This window comes from Erpetoichthys calabaricus, chromosome 14 (assembly GCF_900747795.2).
Source record: "Erpetoichthys calabaricus chromosome 14, fErpCal1.3, whole genome shotgun sequence".
In the NCBI taxonomy this organism is placed as follows: domain Eukaryota; kingdom Metazoa; phylum Chordata; class Cladistia; order Polypteriformes; family Polypteridae; genus Erpetoichthys; species Erpetoichthys calabaricus.
The window spans coordinates 6345366-6366327 of NC_041407.2; the positions used below are offsets into that span (position 1 = coordinate 6345366).

The 20962-nt window shown below is 44.6% G+C and overlaps 1 protein-coding gene across 2 annotated transcripts in view; it reads left to right on the forward strand.

The window, feature by feature from the left end:
• Positions 1-20962, forward strand: part of tbc1d16 (TBC1 domain family, member 16) — a 181786-nt gene that overhangs the window by 88322 nt on the left and 72502 nt on the right. For both annotated transcript variants that reach the window (XM_051936499.1, XM_028820023.2), the window contains 2 exons: positions 8411-8558; positions 16776-16940. In XM_051936499.1, coding sequence (XP_051792459.1) covers positions 8411-8558; positions 16776-16940 — 313 coding nt within the window. The remainder of the gene's footprint in view (positions 1-8410; positions 8559-16775; positions 16941-20962) is intronic.

The window sequence follows — 20962 nt, forward strand, 5'->3', positions numbered from 1 at the left end:
AGAAAACAAAACAAGCACCCAGTGGCACTAGAGAGCTGAAAGGACAGGCGGCAGCCTTCTGACTCTCAAAGGTGTGGCTCGACCGAGCAGGTCTTGGCTTCTCGTGGAGCTCCGTCCTCTCAAAGTGAGATGCCTCCTCCCGGGACTTCATAGGACACCTGATCCAGAAGGGGCGGAGTCAGTCGCCCTCACTTGGACACCTTCTCTGAGTCTGTGGAGGCAGGTGACAAGGTTTGGGATGACGTCTCCCCCACCCTCTAGCTTCGGGGTGGTACTGCATACCTCAGCTGAGCCTGGAAGGCGACCCACTGCTATGCGCGGGGTCTCCAAATCAAATACTAGTCAAATAAATCAAATCAGACACGTTCTCAATCAGAGAAATGTGAAGTTGATCGTGCAGTGCGTGTCACACTGGAGTCTTCGTGATGGCAGGGAATACAAAATGTCAGCTGAGTCACTCCTTCTGTTGACCCCAGCGTATTATATGGTAATTATAATTCTATACTAATAAAAGGCAAAGCCCTCACTCACTCACTCACTCACTCACTCACTGACTGACTCATCACTAATTCTCCAACTTCCCGTGTAGGTGGAAGGCTGAAATTTGGCAGGCTCATTCCTTACAGCTTACTTACAAAAGTTGAAATTCAAAGCGTAACGGTCATAACTGGATCCTCTTTTTTGTCCATATACTGTAATGGACTGCAGCTCGCTGGCCGTGGGAGGCATACTTGCGTATCGTGTCATCACGCCGCCCACATAATCACGTGAACTGACTGTAAACGCAGTATGTAGAAAACAAGGAAGAGCCCCAAAGAGCGCTGAAGAAAACATTCATTACACAATTGAGAAGGCAGCGAAACAATAAGAAGCGAGCGAGTGACGCATACAAGCATATTTATAAGTGCAGCTAAGGCGGAAACAAAGCACGGTGTAAACCGTAAGTTTAAATTAAGTTTGGCAAGATTGCTTTTCTCCTGTACAACTATACGTTGCATTCTCAACAGTAAGCTTGCACGACTTGGTCATATTACAACCGGAGTGCTGAACTGACAACGTGGTATACAAAGCGAACTATAACAATCGTAATAAACGAACAATAAAACAGCGGAGAACCTGTGGATTAAATAAAAAGGCTGCTTCCTTGGCAAAGCAAGGAAAAAGGATGGCCTTATATAGCGTTTGTTTATAAAACAGCGGAGAAGCTGTGTAAAGGCTGCTTCACAAAAAAACAGCAGAGCACCTTATATGAGCAGGCAGTCAGCTAAAGAAGGGAATCAATAAATAACTATAATCGTAATAAACGAACAAAAAATAGCGGAGAATCTGCGGATTACATAAAGGAAATGGGTACCTGAACAGAAAAGTGAGTCTCAAATACCTATACAATAACTATAACAATCGTAATAAACGAACAATAAAACAATACAGAACCGCTAAGGAAGAAGAAAGGATGGCCTTATATGGCGTTCGTTTATAAAACAGCGGACAGGCTGTGTAAAGGCAGCTTCACAAAAAAACAGATCCTTAATAAATTGTTATTGGTAAATTTTCCCTCAATTTAAAAAGGTTTTCTTTTCTTCTTAATTAAAATTTAAAAGCAATACTTCACCGCTGCGAAGCACGGGAATTTGGCTATATGCAGTGAGTGTGTACGCCTGATGAGGCCAGAATTAGGGCGAAACACGTGTCGCGTACTCTTTGCATTATTTGACAGTAAACTATTTTCAACCATTCTATGATCTGCTTCTCACAGCTGAGGGCACCGTGGCGAATGTTAACTGACTTGCTGGCCAATCATAAGCATTACCTGGTAGGTAACCACCCATACAATCAGATTATATATATATATATATATATATGTATATAAGTAGATATGTATATATATATATATATATATATATGTGAATGTATGTATGTATGTATATATGTGTATATATATATGTAGATATGTATATATGTATATGTATATATATGTTTACATAACCTCTTTAACACACTACTTCTCCGCTGCGAAACGCGGGTATTTTGCTAGTAGAATATAAAAAAGAAAGTGCAACACATAATAGTGAAACATAAACAGACAAATATGAAGTCATTTTGATTAATATATACCGTGCCCTGTTTTGGGGGCAAAGCCACACTCTTCCTCGATTGACTCCTCTGCTCCACGGCTCACAATTACAAATCAAACACTTCAGATATTGAGATTAAAGTGCACATCGCAGACTTTCATCTGCGGACACTTTTACTACGTGGTCGCCCCATATCATGGCACCATAACACAGCGGTGGCAGGTCTGTTAAAGTCGTTGTCATGTTTGAGACTTTGTCGTATATCCCATGCATGTAGTGACTGCATGAAGTCTGTGACTCGTACTGTAGACATCAGCAGGTGCCAAGGGGTCTTTTCTGTCGATGCTCGGCCATATTCAGCTCCTGCTTGTTTCACTGGCTTGTCCCTTTACGTTTTCTCTTCAGCATATGGAAGGCCTGCTCAGTTGGGTTTCAATCAGGTGACTGGCTTGGCCATTCCAGAATGTTCTATTTTGTAGCATTGATAAACTCTAGGAGTGACGGATGCATTCAAGGTGGAGGTGGGATTACATCAGGGGTCAGGTCTGAGCCCTTTCTTATTTGCAGTGGTGATGGACAGGTTGACAGACGAGATTAGACAGGCGTCCCTGTGGACTGTGATGTTTGCTGATGACATTGTGATCTGTAGCGAGAGTAGGGAGCAGGTTGAGGAGACCCTGGAGAGGTGGAGATATGAGAGGAGAGGAATGAAGGTCAGTAGGACCACCAAGACAGAATACATGTGTGTAAATGAGAGGAAGGTCAGAGGAATGGTGAGGATGAGGGGAGTAGAGTTGGCGAAGGTGGATGAGTTTAAATACTTGGGATCAACAGTACAGAGTAATGGGGATTGTGGAAGAGAGGTGAAGAAGAGAGTGCAGGCAGGGTGGAGTGGGTGGAGAAGAATGTCAGGAGTAATTTGTGACAGACGGGTATCAGCGAGAGTGAAAGGGAAGGTCTATAGGCCAGTAGTGAGACCAGCTTTGTTATAAGGGCTGGTGACGGTGGCACAGGAGACAGAGCTGGAGGTGGCAGAGTGAAAGATGTTAAGATTTGCACTGGGTGTGACGAGGATGGACAGGATTAGAAATGAGGACATTAGAGGGTCAGCTCAAGTTGGACGGTTGAGAGACAAAGTCAGAGAGGCGAGATTGCGTTGTTTGGAGATGTGCAGAGGAGAGATGAGGGGTATAATGAGAGAAGGGTGCTAAGGATAGAGCTGACAGGGAGGAGGAGAAGAGGAAGGCCTAAGAGGAGGTTTATGGATGTGGTGAGAGAAGACATGCAGGTGATGGGTGGAACAGAGCAAGATGCAGAGGACAAAGGTATAGAAGAAGATGATCCACTGTGGCAACCCCTAACGGGATCAGCCGAAAGAGGAAGAAGATAAACTCCAGTGTTGCCTCAGCAGTGTGTTTGGCTCATCATCCACATCTTTACATTATTTCTCTATTTAGTGTCTGAAATATTCCTCCATACTCACAGTCAGTTAAGGTTATGGCATCGATTCAGTTCTCCATGTTTTGTTTAATTAACCCCCCCAAACCCCAATGAGTTTCAATCCACCGACACCCCAAACTAAGAACAGGCAGAAATATAAACCAAACCAGGATTGGCTTCACGGTGTATAAATAAGAGCTGCTTGACACCCACAGACATTTGAGATGTGGACAAGTCCTCCACTCCTGCACTCCTGGGTGTTTTTCATGAACTCGGAGAGAACCTCAGAGTCCCAAAAATACCTCAGCGTGCCCACGGTAAGACCCCGGCTGGTAACACAAGGGCCAATATAGGACGAAGGCTCCAAGGAGCACGAAAGGCACAGCAGGAGTGTTGCCCGAATGTAAATCTCAAAGCATACAAAGTCCCAAAAACACAAATCCTACAAGATGGATGAAGCGCCATCCACTGAGTTTGGAGGCCTTTACTGGAGTTTGAGCAGATCAGATGTTTCTACACACCTCAGAATTCAACATGCGACTGTCGTCATCAGTGAACAGAAGTGTGCCAGGCATGACACCCCTAGCACCTCCATGTTTAACAGATGAGGTGGTCTGCTTTGGATCTTCAGTAGGTCCTTGTCGTCTCCACACTTGGTTTTCGCCATCACTCTGATGAGGTTCATCTTTGTCCTGTTTGTCCACATGACCTTTACCTAGAATTCTGCAGGATCTTTCAAGTCCTTGTTCACAAACTGTCACCTGACCGTCCTGTTTTCGTGGTTTGTATCTCGCAGTGTGGCCTCCTCTGTGTTTCTGCTCATGAAATCTTCTGCTGATAGTCATCTCTAACACACACACACATCAGCCCCCTGAAGACAATTTCTGATCTGTCAGACAGGCATTGGGGGCTTTTTCTTGACCACAGTGAGGATTTCTTCTGTCATCAGCAGTGGAGGTCTTCCTTGGCCTAGCAGGCCCTTTGCAATTCCTGAGCTCACCAGTCTGTTCGTTCTTCTTCATGATATTCCAGACAGTTAATTTCAGTCATCCTATCGTTTTGCCGATGTCTCCGATGGTTTGATTCTCGTTTTTCAGCCTCACGATGGCTTCTTTGACTGTTCACTGGCACAGCTCTTGTCCTCCTGTTGAACATTAGCACCTACAAACTCCAAAGGGCAGAAGCAGGCCGAGGTATCTTATGAAGTCTGGAAACCCACTCGAGGAATCACAAACACCTGTGACACCAATTGGTGTCCTGAAATGGGGAGAATGTGTAGAAAAAGTGCCGTGTTACCAAAATGTCCTCAAATCCCCTTAAATAAAGGTCTTAATCACAATGTAATGTATGAATTGTTTGAAACTATGGAGCTGAGGAAAAAATCGAAGGAAAATGTGTCTTTGTGCCAAACATTATGGAGGACACAGCATTCAGACGAGAAGATCCAATCACATTTCATGACCAACTAATGTTGAAAACCTGATAAGTCCAAAGGAGGGTCACCTACTATTTTATTGCCACTGTAATAATAATAATAATAATAATAACTTGCATTAAATGAGTCGATTTCAATCCTTTTTTATTATGGAGTGCCCAGTGGCTCAGTGCTTAGTGCTGATATGCCACGACCTACAGATCCAGGACTGGCCAGTGGGCAGGCCCCTCCCGCCCGATGATGTTCTTCAGCTCTTCCGATGTCCTCACAGACGGGCATATTGGCCTGAAGGGGGCATAAAGGGTCTGAATATTTAGGCAAGCAGTTGTGTTTTGTTAAAAATACACTTTGATCAAATTAGTAACTTTGGCTTGAAAATAATAATCCGCTACCACACTTAAGTCATTTTATTGGCAGCCCGAGAATGGTGAGGACTTTAAGCGGATTGCGTACTTCTGCAACGAACCCTAATTACTCTTATTTTTTTGTCAGCTTCAAGTTAAATATTGCTGACTTTATTATTATTATTATTATTATTATTATTATTATTATTAAGTTTTTCATGCAAAGCCAACGGTCCCCAGTGGAGCGGCCCTGAGTACAGTCACCGAGCCACCAGCATGGAAGCCATTTTATCAGCCGCCTTTCCTCGTACCTGTCGCCTCGTCGATTGCATACGTGGGTCCCACTGATCTGCACGCCTTCCACTTGCGCGCTTCATCCCGCTTCAGGAGATCCTCCATAAAACAACGAAAGCTACCAATTATCTGGTGCTGCCTCAGCAGGACGCGAGGGTGGGTAACGCATGATTGTTGTTTGCGTCTCTCGGTTTAAATACTGTTTACCTAACATCCCGATGGGTCCCTCCCGCTGACAGGCTGCCGCAGTTTCTTTCACCAGTTTACCAATGAAGAAGATACGAACGTGAGGCCCCGTGGCAACCCACCCCGGCCAGAGCGAGGGCAGCACTTCATGTTTAGTTCTCACGGTGAACACCTGACTCGTTTGGGGAGACCCTTCTGTGCCGTCGGATAAGCCGAGCACTTCAAGTCTTTGACTCTTTGGTATTAAAAGGGTCTGGACATGAATGTTTTAAAGCAGGGCAAGATGCCAATGAGGTGGAAGTTAAAAAATACAAACAATGAAATCAACACAGCAGAACAAACGCTCAGCCGCTGGAGCACACGCTGCGTATGGCGTCTTCTCTGTCGATTAACATTATAAGGCGTGGCAGCAGATTCCTAAATACTGTAATGGATCTGAAAAGCAATTCATAACAAAACTATGGAAATAAAACTGGTAAGCACCACCTGTGCCATTAAAGCCAACCCCACCCCATAATGATAAGAAACACGTCAGAAAGAGCCTGAGGAAAGAAAGTCTTTATAAATATGGATGGGGAGACGAGGCGTCCATGCATTTCTGGCACTTAGTTTGTCTGTTTCACCTTTATGCTTGAAGGCAGCTAAATAAAAAGGTGATCTTTCAATTTAAGTTAAAATTACACTGCAGGTAGCACAGTCAGTAACACCTCATCTCCACATTCACACCAGGAAGCATCGAAAGCCTCTGACTTTAGCAGCTTTAAAGGGATACGGCTCAACGCAGGCATGGCAGGGACTTGTGAACTTCACACCTTCTGTGTTGCTGGGGCCAGAATGTGCATTTCAGAACAGTAGAGTGTGTGTGTGTGTGTGTGTGTGTGTGTGTGTTTATGGATCAGAGAAAGAGAGGGCTGAAGTACCAAATGAGGAGGAAAGTGCAAGTGTTCACATCTGACCATCTGTCTGTTATAGAGTGGCTTATCTATCTATCTATCTATCTATCTATCTATCTATCTATCTATCTATCTATCTATCTATCTATCTATCTATCTATCTATCTAATCCTGCCTACTATACCAAATTCTATCTATCTATCTAATCCTGCCTACTATACCAAATTCTATCTATCTATCTAATCCTGCCTACTATACCAAATGCTATCTATCTATCTATCTATCTATCTATCTATCTATCTATCTATCTATCTATCTATCTATCTATCTATCTATCTATCTATCTATCTATCTATCTAATCCTGCCTACTATACCAAATGCTATCTATCTATCTATCTATCTATCTATCTATCTATCTATCTATCTATCTATCTATCTATCTATCTATCTAATCCTGCCTACTATACCAAATTCTATCTATCTATCTAATCCTGCCTACTATACCAAATGCTATCTATCTATCTATCTATCTATCTATCTATCTATCTATCTATCTATCTATCTATCTATCTATCTATCTATCTATCTAATCCTGCCTACTATACCAAATTCTATCTATCTATCTAATCCTGCCTACTATACCAAATTCTATCTATCTATCTAATCCTGCCTACTATACCAAATGCTATCTATCTATCTATCTATCTATCTATCTATCTATCTATCTATCTATCTATCTATCTATCTATCTATCTATCTATCTATCTATCTAATCCTGCCTACTATACCAAATGCTATCTATCTATCTATCTATCTATCTATCTATCTATCTATCTATCTATCTATCTATCTATCTATCTAATCCTGCCTACTATACCAAATTCTATCTATCTATCTAATCCTGCCTACTATACCAAATGCTATCTATCTATCTATCTATCTATCTATCTATCTATCTATCTATCTATCTATCTATCTATCTATCTATCTATCTATCTATCTATCTATCTATCTAATCCTGCCTACTATACCAAATGCTATCTATCTATCTATCTATCTATCTATCTATCTATCTATCTATCTATCTATCTATCTATCTATCTATCTATCTATCTAATCCTGCCTACTATACCAAATTCTATCTATCTATCTAATCCTGCCTACTATACCAAATGCTATCTATCTATCTATCTATCTATCTATCTATCTATCTATCTATCTATCTATCTATCTATCTATCTATCTAATCCTGCCTACTATACCAATTGCTATCTATCTATCTATCCATCCATCCATCCATCCATCCATCCATCCATCAGCTTTGTCCAGGTGAGAACAGGCTTTGTGGAGCAGAGAGATCATTGCATCCTCCACTCCAGTCTTTGTCCAATAGGCAAACTGAAGTAGGGTCTGGTGGTCTACCACATGAGGACTCAAATAGTCCTGGACCAGCCTCTCAAAGGTCTTCATGATGTGAGATGGAAGATGAAGAGGTGCCTGCCATCTTTGGAGCAGCACAATACCCTTCTGTCCCGACTTGCTTCACGTTGTACTTTTCAGGGTCCGCTGCCTCTCACTTACTTAAGCACAGATTGTGTCAGACGGCGGTTTGTCTTCAACGAGTGGCAGTTGTCAGTGTTTGAACTGGGCGAGTTGTCCTTCTGCTGTTAAGGGTCTCACATGTCAGCTTTCTATTCTTGTGTTATGTGACTGACGTCCTCCTCTCTCTTCCTGCCCCACAGTGACGAGGCCTGCACAAGTGGCCAGCTAGTCATCGCCAGCCGGGAGAGCCAGTATAAAATCTTTCACTTTCACCACGGTGGCCTCGATAAACTCTCTGAAGTTTTTCAACAATGGAAGTACTGCAGGGAGACTCAGCTCAAAGACCAGGTAAGAGTAACTAACGTATAAAGTGTTTATAAGAAACAAGGTGGCCAGTGGAGGGCGAGGGAAACCTGGTGACGACAAATCTGATGGCGGAAACTGCCGGATGTTCCAAGTCAAAGCCCTGCACCTCTGGGTGCTCAGTTGTCCTCCAACTCCCATATTGACCTCCCCTTAGATATATTTGTCTTCTGAACTGAGGCTTCCATGAATTGGTGGTCCCATAATCCCACCAGGGTGTCTGTCGCTGCCCCTTCCGTTTCTTCTTTTGCAACAGTTTTACCAAACCCAACCTAACGTGCTATTGACCTTTTGATGGCATCTTAAAATCTTTAAATACTGAGATGATGGGAAAGTCCCACCAACATGGAACCCTAAGTCACTTCAGAAATTTCTTCATGTAGGCGTAGTTAGAACAAAAAGAAATAGCAAAAAGCTCAAAAAAATAAAAGGGACAACACGGTGTGGCCCAGAAAGTTAATCCGGAGCACATCATTCCGAAAGGAAATCCTGGAGAATAATCCAAAAAAAAAAGGAACAACAGATCAGAAACCCGTCAAAAAAACAAAACAAAGAAACAGCAGCGCTCACGGACCCCTCCTCTGAGGTGCATTGTGTGGACCACCGGGATCTCTGCTTTTGAAGACTTGGGGGGACTGGACAGTCTCTTCTTGGTAAGGTTAATGGTGGTCCCAGCTCCTTCACCCAAAAATACAAGGAGCCGAGCAGAATACAGACTCACACGTAGAAGCTAAATTAAAATAAATAATGAATACTTCACAAATAATGAAAGTAATAAAACTGTAAATTAAACACAAAGATAACGTCAAAGGTTTGGGGGGTTCCGCACCCCATATACTGTAGGCATCAGACAAATGAATAACATCTGGAGTCCAACACAGAACTGATTATAACAAAGAGGAGCTGGTGTCCATATATGGTCGGTGGAAGGAAATGACGTCATGAGTATGTGGCATTCCGGAACCAGAAGTGACTTCATAAGGAGGTGGGATCTGGTGGACCGGAACAGGAAGTGATGCAGTCTGGTGACCGTAAAAGTGATAGTTAGGCTGAGGGTTCTTCTGTTGTCCTGTAGAGAGACAGAGAGAGGAGAAAGAGTTAGAGGACAGCGCCAACCCCTGGTCCGGCGGGCAAACACACTAATTTGAGCCTGTAACCTGTCTCAAAACTTTAAACTAAATAGAGCAACACGAACAGAAACGAGTGTAACAAATGAACAATGCTGAGAAATGACACAAGAAAAAGCCAGTGGAGGAACACAACAGAATGTGAATGAATGCTGTGGGTGGAGCCCCAGGAGGCAGGGCCATTCTGACATCACTGCTGCTGGCTCCTCCTCCTGGCTTTATAGACAGAGAAGCCCAGCAGTGGAGCATTGAGTTAGTCGTGGAGTTTGAGAGAATTGCTTTTCATTGGATTCTTCTTGCCCGTCCATGAATTGTCCTCAGGGTTGTGCGTTGGGACTTAACTCGCTTCAGATTGCCTTTTAGTCAAATTGCTGTTGCCTTTTCGAATAGTTTCTTGTATTTTGCCCCTTGGTTAATAAGTCATCAATTTTATTAAGGATTCTGCCATGAAATGGAGTTCCGAACACAACAGAAAGGAGGTGAGGCCTCCAAAAGTGTCATAAAGTTCTCTAATTAATGACTAAGGTGGTATTTGCTGATTTTCCGCCACGCTATTTAGAACTCCCATTGTCTAGACGCGACCCAGGGAGTGTTTACCAGTACTGAGATGGTATTTTAAACCCCCTGTATGAGCATAAAAGATCATCCACATTTTAGTCATTGTCCTTGAGCATGGGAAAGGCGCTATATAAATAAAATGTATTATTATTACAGGGTGAGCCAAAAAGAAGTTTCATTACAACACAAAGGGTACACAAAATAGATTTTTTTCACTGTGTTTTAAAAATGATGTCTTCGAGATGGTGGCCATCATTAGCGATACACTCTTCGGGACGATTTCTGAACGCTCACGTGACTCGTTCGGTGATTTCGTGGTGAATAGCGTCCTTGAGGGCTTCAAGGTGTTGAGGTCGGCGTGTGTGTGTGTGTGTGTGTGCTGTGGAAAGATCGGCCTCGACACAGACAGACACCGAGTCACAATGTCCCAAAACTCTTCAGTGCACACGCCACAATGCATCATAAACAACTCACAATTACTGAGTCCTTCTCTGCCACCTCCACTCCTCTCTCACAAGCTCTGTCCTCTGCCACCCGACTCCGGCTCCCTGTTTGGAGTGAGGTGGCGGCCTCTTTTTATATTGTGCTCCCTGATGACCATCCCGCAGCACTTCCACCACACCAGCTCTGGAACCATCCAGGTGCCCCCTGGTGGTGGCCACAGCCCCCTACAGGTTTGTTCCGTATCCATGGCCCCTGATGCAATCCAGGGGGGTCTGCCCTCTTGCGCCCACGGAGAAGATATTGCCCCTCTCCCAGCCCTTCCCTTCTCCAGGCGTCCTGGTGGGGCAAGGTCCCCAGTCGTCTGCCACAATACCTTCGAGTTGAGAGAGCCCCACACGGAGTGAGATCAGGCAAACATGACATCGGCATGCAGGGAGATCAGCTTCCCCGGAAACATCTCCTGCAAAACTTGCCTGGATCTCCGTGCCATATGAGCGGTCGCTCCATCCTGTTGAAATCAGGCGTTCACCACATCCATTTCTTCCAGTTGAGGGTGCAGAACGTTCTCCAGCATTTCAATGTAACGTTCTGAAGTGACGCTGACTGTTGCTCCCCCCTCCTCAAAGTAAGGGCCTACAAACTGTAACACGTGTGCTCACTGTGCGGGGGTCTCTGAAGTTCAGTACTGTTGGTGTCAGCCCAATAGCGAATGTTTTGCTTATTTACGCAACCATTCAAATGGAAATGGGCCACGTCGCTGCACATGACGATGGCATCTCGATGAACGGTTTGCAGAATGTTGGCACACAGCTCTCTACGGCTCTCCCAGTCTCTCTCACTGAGTTCCTGCACACCCATCATTTTGTGTGGATGGAAATTAAGGTCCTCATGCAAAATCAAAGAGGTGGTGGAAATGCCAAAGGCAGAAGCGTGCTGAACGTCTAGCAGACTGCAGAATTGATGCTGTTACAGTTTGGATGTTTCTAGGCATTCGTACAGTCTGAGGACGGCCTGGAGATTTTCTGATCAATGTTGTACCTGTCTGTCCTAATTTAGCCACCCACTGAAGAACTGTATTCTGATTTGGGACGTCACCGTTAGGAGGAATGCTGAACTGCGTTCGGAAGCTGCGTCGTGTAGTGATGATGGATTCGACAGACAGTGAAAGCATGGTGCACACCAGACCAAAGCATGTTGCCAACACAAAACTACAAGGGGTCACCTATTAAAGGAACCCCCCATGCCAACCCACTCGGCTACCTCTACCTCATGCAATGACGTGGAGAAATGTGGCTCACCTTGTATTATTTATTATCACATTGCTTACAACAGGGCCCTTTCAGTAAGCAGCTATACACTTTAATGCTTCAGTTTACAACCTCATGACTTCCTTTGAGTTTTGTTCCCCCTCTCCCGTTTTCGGCTTTGACGTTCGTTTCTGTCGGGTCTGTCTTTCTGGTTTCTGACTCAGGCCGATTTTCCTCTCCACGCACATTTTGTTCATCCTTTGCCCCGCTGTTTACAATTCTTACACTGAAAGCCTTGTTGGCAGCACAAAAAAAAGAAGACGCACAAGCAGGCCGGGACCTTAACTGGCCAGACCAAAAGAGGCTCACCCAGTCAGGTGTACTCCTAAATATAACGGTAGGCTTCGAAAATGGGAAAAGTGTATGAAAGTTACAAAATAATAAACTTAGCGGTCAGAAATGGAGCAGAAAGCCTCACAAGAGGGAGAAACCAAACAAAACTGCAGTGTTATGACTGAAAGTCCCAAAGGCACTTCCAGAAATGGCCGCTAGAGGGGGGAAATCCCATCAAAAACCCCAGCTAGTCACAGAAAGGGACTCGTAGAATAAAAATAAAAGACTTATTCTTCACTAAAGCTCCTCTTCAATAACAATAAAGTTCTGTGGAGCCCCAAGGCAGTATAGGATTTTCCCAAAACAAAAAGCAATTCGGTACAAGCAAAAGTCCCAATGTGAAATCCCAAGATTGGTCAAAATTCAGAGCAGAGTGTCAAAAATCAAGTAAATTAACAAAAAAGACTCAAGAACTCACCTCTCCTTAAGTGCATTCAAAGTGCAGCAGCTGTGGAAGGTCCTCCAGATTTATAGGGCGGTTCCTGGCAGTGATTGGCAGGTGGCCCCGCCTCCTGGGGTACCACCCTCAAAGCATACGGAACATTACAATGGGCAGTTTGCATAAATAGACAAAATCAACACTAAAGATTGAAGTGCATAATACAGGATAAAGAAAATAATCAAGAATGACATTAAACATGAATTTGACAAGTCACCAGGGGAAGGTCCTTAGCTAAGATACGAGATCCCCCTTGTGATTCTTGATAAAATGAAAGAATATTTCATTAAACATAAAAAAAGGTATTACAAAGGGTGCTCAAAAAGAGCAAAACGGATTTGCCAAAATGCAACCCCGGCACAAAAAATTACCAGTACAAGTTCCAGTAAGTGAGATCCAAAAACCAGAAAGAAACACAAACCCAACAAACTCTCCACGACTTCAATCCCATGCTGCTCAGGCCTCATCTCTGGCAGAGAATACAGACAGGGGGCGGGCTCAGCCGCAGTGACTTCATGGTGGCCCCACCTCCTAAGGAACCGCCCGCACAAAGCAGAAGCAGCATTAGGACATTTTAAGTCACAGTGCACTATTAATATATCAAATATAAACACAACAGAAACAGCAGCATAATATGAAAGATTAACATTCAAGAATAACAATGAAACACAAAAACACACGTTGATGCGTAAACAGATTCTTGACGGCCATATCGTTCATAACCCAGAGCTTTAGGGTCATTCTCACTCTTGTAGGGCACTTTGGTATTTTCCTTTGTATTTTGACCTTTTAAAACGAGATTCCCCAATTTTAGGCCCGTGTACGCCAAAGCCTGCAGGTAGCAGTTGGGGAACTGGCTGAATAAAAGTGAGCCTGCTCTGGGTTGGCCAGTGAAGGTCCTGGCTGGCTTTATGGCTCTTTTGTAGGCCTACTTTGCTTATTTTGCTATGTCTGGTACTCCAGCTTACAACACCCACCTCTAAGATGGCACTATACCTAGGCACCTTTTGTTTTTTTTTGTCCACTGAGGGCACTGAGTTGCCGTTTTATGACATGCATTGAGGCAGAGCTCATTGTTCAAGATGCTATTGAAGGTTAAATTACCACTACGTCACGGGCTCATCCCCTGCCTGATTCTACTACACTGATTTTTTTTTTTTTAGCCGTGCTTCTCCCTTTATTTTTTTCTTTCAATTTCCCATCAGACAAGCATTACTAATCCAATTTGACACTTTCTTCATGTAATCTGTCAACACAAAAGCTGCCCGAGGGCCCTTTTTTTTTTTGCAGATACGTTTGTGACTTTTTCATCTGCCTGTGTGTGAAAGCCCACCCTTGGGCACTCTTCAGGAAGGTCATTAGCATACAAACGGAAGAAATCATTTTGGAAACGGAGCCTGCTGCATGGCACATTTCCACGACTCCACTTAGTAGACATTACAAGCTCCTCTCGTTTATACCCAGGAAGATGTTAATGTGACCCCAACTGAATCACTTGGGACAATTTATTACACTGTGGGTGGGCATACAGGAGAAAATCACTCAAACCAAAATGTCCTTCCACTGAAGCATTAGTGACACAGGTATTAGGGGGTCTGGCGTAGAAGGACCTGTTGTCCACAAAGGTCACAGATGAGGAAATGTCGGGGCGCTGACCGGGTTGCCCCTTTTAAAATTTTATGACTTCCAAAATAGACCTGCGGTGGGTTGGCACCCAGCCCAGGATTGGTTCCTGCCTTGTGCCCAGTGCTGGCTGGGATTGGCTCCAGCAGACCCCTGTGACCCTGTGTTTGGTTTCAGCGGGTTGGAAAATGGATGGATGGATGGATGGACTTCCAAAATAAACTGGCGCTTGATGGCACATCACATGACAGCAAAAGCAAAGAGTAAATAAGAGGATCCAAGTTTCTCTTAAAGTGGTCCATACTCAGGTGGGAGACCACCTTTGCCTTTTGGTCCAAAAAGGGCAGAGTCACCTGCCCTCAGTGGGTGCTTTTCTCAGGGCTGTAAGAGAAAAAGGGAGATGATACGATTGGCAACAGCACCCCCTTGTGCCCCGGAGTGGTAGTGCTTACCTCCGATGAGCCCAGACGGCGAACCTCAGATGCACAGGAGTGACAGACCTCGCTTACCAGACAGGGGGATGCATTACATGAAAGAATTGAACTTGTTTAGACTATAAGCTGTGCGTATAGCAGTGTGGCTTGAAGATGGGGGCTTCAAAGAAAACTAAGAAACAGTTCTGTCTCAGAAATGTGCTTGTTGATAACGTATACAGAAAGTATTCCGACCCCTTCACTCTTTGCACGCTTTATCTCGTTGTAGATTTAACCTGAAATAGATACATTTGTCATTTTGGTCCATCAATCAACACTCATTAACCCATAATGTCAAAGTGGAAACAACATTTTCAGGAAGGTTTGCAAATTTGTTAAAAATCCAAAACACTGAAATCTCTTCTTCATACAAGTGTTCAGGCCCATAGTTTTTCAGGATTTTCCCCAAAACAACAAGGCAATCCAGTACAAAGAAAAGTCCCACTATGAGATCTCAGGCTGGCTTGTTCCAGCCTGTAGAAGCCCCTTTTGGCAGTGATTCCGGCTTGGGACGTCTCTATAGGCGTTGCACACCTGGATTTGGGCTGTTTATCCCATTCTCCCTGGCAGAGCCTTTCAAGCCCCGTTAGACTGGATTGGAAGCGCCTTTAAAGGGCCATCTTCAGGTCTGTCCTATGGGGTTTGAGTCTGGGCTTTGGCTGTGTACGCTTCGGGTCATTGTCATAGTAAAAGGTGACCTGTCACCCCTGTCTGAGGTGGTGTGCACTCTACAGAAGATTTTCTTCCAGGACTCCTCTCCGTCTTTTTCTGCAATCATCTTTCCCTCATTTCTGATCAGTCTTTCCATCCCTGCACCCCTACAGCATGATTGTACCACCACTGTGCTTCACCGTAGGGATGGTATTAGGCAGGTCATGGGCAGTGCCTAGTCTTCACCAGATGTTGTGCTTGAAGTTCTACCCAAAGAGTTCAAGTTTTGTCTGTATGCCCTCCATTTGGCAAACTCTAACCGGGAAGTCCAGCACTCTGGCCTAAATGGCTGATTGATGGGGTGCTGCCAAGATGGTCGTCCTTCCGATTGGATGTCCCCATCACAGCAGGAGACCTCTGAGTGACCATGGGCTGTTTTTGTCACCTTCCTGACCAAGACCGTTCTTGCAGGGTTAGTCAGTTTGGCTGGACAGCCATCTCCATGAAGAGTCCTGGTGGTTGCAAACATCTCACGATTCTTGAGGAGCACACTGTGCTTCTGGCAACGTTTGAAGCTTTAGAAATGGTTTTATCATTTTGTCCTGATCTGTGCCTCACCACCATTTGATCACACGAGTCCACTGGGAGCTCCTTGGACTTGACGGCTCGGTTTTTGCAATGTTAAATTGTTAGACGTTCCATGCACAGGTACACGTGGGCCTTTCTAAACGACGTCCAATCAGTTCAGTTGCCCGCAGGTGGACTCCAGTCACGCTCTAGAAACATCTCAAGGAGAGTCAAAGCAAACAGGATGAATCCGGGCAGAATTTGGAAGTGTCACGGGATTCCGTAAATAAAGTGTTTTCTCTGTGGTAAGATAGTAGACATTTCCAAAAATTTGGCAGGGCTTTTTACTGAAGTTTTCAAATTTCATAAATGTGCACAGTGAAGTCGATTCGAGGGATCTCAGCGGAAACTAAACTTTCCTTGGGTATTTAACTTAAACAATGAAATGTGCCAGCTTTCAGTGGTCCACTGGGGGTCTCGTTGGGAGATGGGCAGACAGACGTTAAGACGACCACAGGTGGTGCTTGTTAGATTTTATTATCGAAAAAGAACCCAAACAATGGGGAAGGGTGTTGGGTACTGGCTTTGTCGTTGAGTTAAGAGGAGCCGTTGAACTGGAAACAAGACCCAACCGTCTAACGCTAAACATTTTCGCTTCACCTCTTTCCATTCTCGAGCAGGTGGCGGATGAGAAGACCTGCATGCAGTTTTCTATTCGGCGCCCCAATCTGCCTTCCACGGAAACGCATCCCGAGGAGAACATGTACAAGCGTCTGGACGTCTCCACCTGGCTCAAGCACTTCAATGAAGATGGGCAGGTGGAAGAGGAGTACAAGCTTCGCAAGGTACAGTAGACCCTTTAAGCCCAGGATGTTGATTTTTTACCTGAGCTTCGGTATTCTGGCGTGCCGTTGTCAATTATTCTCTATTAATGTCGGCACAAGGAAAGAATGGAAGAGATTTCACCCTTCAGTCCATTCAGCCCAGTTGTTTGACTATTGTGGCCTGGGGGGGGGGCTAGGTGGGGGCAGGCGCACCAACTCCCCGAACCCGACACAGACAAACACAGCCACATTTCCAGCAGCACAGGTTATTATTTTTTCTGTGGGAAACGCTTCCCAAAACCGTTTCTCACAGCACAGTACGACACCATGCCACAGCACAATAAAGCAGACAGCAGTGTGTTTTTCTTCTTCTTTCTTTGTCTCTCTCTCTCTCTCCCTCCACCTCCATTCCTCCTCCAGCAAGCGTCGCCCTGTGATGGTGGTGTCCTGCTCCAAGCTCCCTCAGATGGGGACAAATCACTCTGAGCAAGTGAATGGTGAAAAGGTGCTCAGCGCTTTTATTAGAAATACTAAAACTAAGCCAAAAAGAGTGTCCACAGTGCAGTGCTGAAAGTTAATAAATGAATAATCCATTAAAATGAGGTGAACAAAGTGGAGGTTAAAATCCAAAAAAACAAAACCTTTAAAATGAGGTTAAAACCACGGCAGGAGGTTGTCCTTTTAAGAAAAAACCCGGTGCCTTCTCCATTTTAACTGGCGGCTCCCCTGCATATCCCATACAGACCTTGCAGCAGGGAAGTCGCCCTATTAGCAGGTGCAGCTGACCTTCCTCTGGTCCGGTTACCTTCTGTCCCCTGCCTACTTACAGCTACCTCACCGGACCGAGACTTGGGTTCCCCAACAGCCAGTGTGTTCACGCTGCGGCTCAGCCCTCTGAAGTGAGCCGTCAACCTTCTTGGTCACTCCAACTCCTTGAAATCGCTCAGCTGGAGTGACCACTTCCAACTGTCTCTTCGAGTGTCGGCCACACACTCCTTCCGGGTCTGTACTCCCAGCTGCCTGCTCGCTCCCGCACCGGCTCTCAGCGCCTCCTGCCTCCGTCTTCTTCCTCTAACCTCCGCTCTCTCTTTCCTTCTCTCTATTTCTTTTTTCCTCTCCGCACTTGTGCTTCTCCTTTTTATAATGGGGACGTGGCACAGGTGTGGCGATTAGCAGCCCCCGGCATCAATTATGGACATGGGTGATTCCGCACCCGTGCCTGTAAGTGAGGAAACACTGGCACTGCACCGCACCTGGGAGCCCCAGCTGCCATGCTACCATGCCCCCCCTGCTTAAGCCACAAGTGCAGCGATTATTTATTTAAAAACTGGCCATCCGTTTAGAGCCACGGACCCTCAACATCACCCGCCCTCTCCTGCCCCATGAGGCAGCAGCCTTTGTTTTAAGCCTGACCTGGGAATTGTTTCTGGTCTCTTGCCCTGGTCATCTGGAGCACTTCTGGGTCATGCGGTAACCAGGACAGTCCTGTCCCTGGTGGACCCCAAAAGACCTTGACAAAAACGCATTTCGGGACTCCATTTCCCATGCAACCCTGCGGGTGTCCTAATTGCGTTTAGCCCTGAAGAACACTACCACCTGCTCTGTAGGGGGAATGACCTGCTCCTGGTTGGATCAATTTTTGTGGTTCTTCCATCATGGCCTCCTGGCTGGCTTTATCACTGGGCAGGATGTCTGTCCTTCTTTCAGGGCACCCCCACACTATGCTGTCCCCATATCTTATCCAGATCCTTCTTGAAACTTCTCAAGGTTTCTGCTGCAACTCCACATCTTGGGAGTTTGTTCCCGAGTCCCACAACACTTTGCTTCCTGGTTTCCGGGCCTGACCTTAATTTCCACTGATATCCTCGAGTACTCGATTCACCCTTACGTTGAAAGATTTCTGCTGGATCTGCTTTATCAATTTGCTTGGCAGATTCTGAAGATCTGGATTAGCTCCTCACACTCATTCTCCTCAGGTTTAATTTTCCGAGTCTGTCAGAGTAGGACGTGTCCTCAAGTCCCACGATGCACCTGGTTGCTCTCCTCCGCACAGCTTCATGTGCTGCAAATGTCTTTCTGGTAGCGTGGTGATCAGAACTGCACACGACACTTCAGATGTGGCATCACTAGTGAGGACCACATTCCTCGATTTAGATCCAACATTTTTAATGATATAACCTAACACTTTATTTTCATTTTTAATTGCTTCTGTATAACACACTCTCTTTTTCACCTCTCTTCCACACTCCCTATTACTCTGTACTGTTGATCCCAAGTATTTAAACTCATCCACCTTCACCAGCTCTACTCCCTGCGTCCTCACCATTCCACTGACCTCCTTCTCATTTAAACACATGTATTCTGTCATGGTGGCTCTACTGACCTTCATTCCTCTCCTCTCTAGAGCATATCTCCACCTCTCCAGGGTCTCCTCAACCTGCTCCCTACTATCTCTACAGAGCACAATGTCATCAGCAAACATCACAGTCCACAGGGACTCCTGTCTAATCTCATCTGTCAACCTGTCCATCACCATTGTAAATAAGAAAGGGCTCAGAGCCGATCCCTGATGTAATCCCCCCTTCGTCACTCCTACCACAGACCTCACCACTGTAGCACTTCCCTCGTACATATCCTGTACAACTCTTACGTACTTCTCTGCCACTCCCGACTTCCTCATACAATACCACAACTCCTCTCTAGTCACCAAGGTTATTATAGTTATGCCTTTTTTTATTAGTTTTTATTTCTATATTTTTTCTGACCTTACTTGGAAATTCAGTTTAGTTTTAGTTTTCCTTCATCGTGTATTTTTAGTTTTAATTTTACAAAGACATTTCTATTTTATTTTTATATACAGTAATCCCTCACTTATCGCAGGAGATAGGTTCCGAGGCCGACCGCGATAACTGAATTTCCGCGAAGTAGGGACACTATATTTATTTAATTATTTAACGTGTATTTGGACGTTTTTAAACCCTCCCTGTATTGTTTACAACCCACCGTTTACTCTATTAAAAACAGGGACAACTGCTAAGCAATATGAAATCGGTAGATAAGTTTACACTTACTGTATAGCGAAGTACACGTAGCAGCTTGTAGGCGGTCATGACGTCGTCGACCTTGTTGCAAAGATTCCTAAAGCAGATTCCATCCAGACTACCGCCTTATCACGTCCACTTGCAACTCGTTTTGCACCCTGGTTAAAGGACACTGCGGCCGTAGATCTTATATGCTTTTCCTCCTTTTTAAATAAAAGGAATCGATGTCCTGCAGCGGTGTAGCTGTTCCCTTCCTTCAACATATCCAAAACTTTTACCTTTTCTGCAATCATTTGCATCTTCTGTTGGTGCTTGGACACGGCCCCTGAAGCAGTAGCACGTTAATGATGAATGAGTGAGATGAGACTTCCTGGTTAATGCAACACTCTGTCGCTGAGCCAATCAGCAGCACACAGGAACTTAATTGCGTGCTTTGATTGGGTAGCTTCTCAGCCATCCGCCAATAGCATCTCTTGTATGAAATCAACTGGGCAAACCAACTGAGGAAGCAAGTAAAAAGACCCATTGTCCACAGAAACCCGTGAAGCAGCGAAAAATCCGCGTTATGTATTTAGATATGCTTACATATAAAATCCGCAAAGTCGTGAATCCGCGAAAAGTGAACCGTGAAGTAGCGAGGGATTACTGTATATTAGTTTCAGTTTTAGTAATTCTCGTATGGTTAAAGAGCTACTGTGGAGTTTAATTTTTGTGTCACAATGAGACACTTAACGGGTTTGGATATAATATGAGTTAAATGTTAGTGGAAGCTTACTACACTACACAACACACTTTACTATTTGGTTTTGTTTTTGTCTGATAAAAACAAGCATAATGAAAACCAGGTACTGAATATGAACAATTTTACACAATTTTATAATTTTTAAATATTTTCAATGTCATTTGTGCTGAACAAATGTGTGCTGACTGTTGGGACTTTTTTTCCTTTTCCTTTTTATTGCCCAGAATAAGCCAATTTGTAATGAAATTTAGGTGAAATTT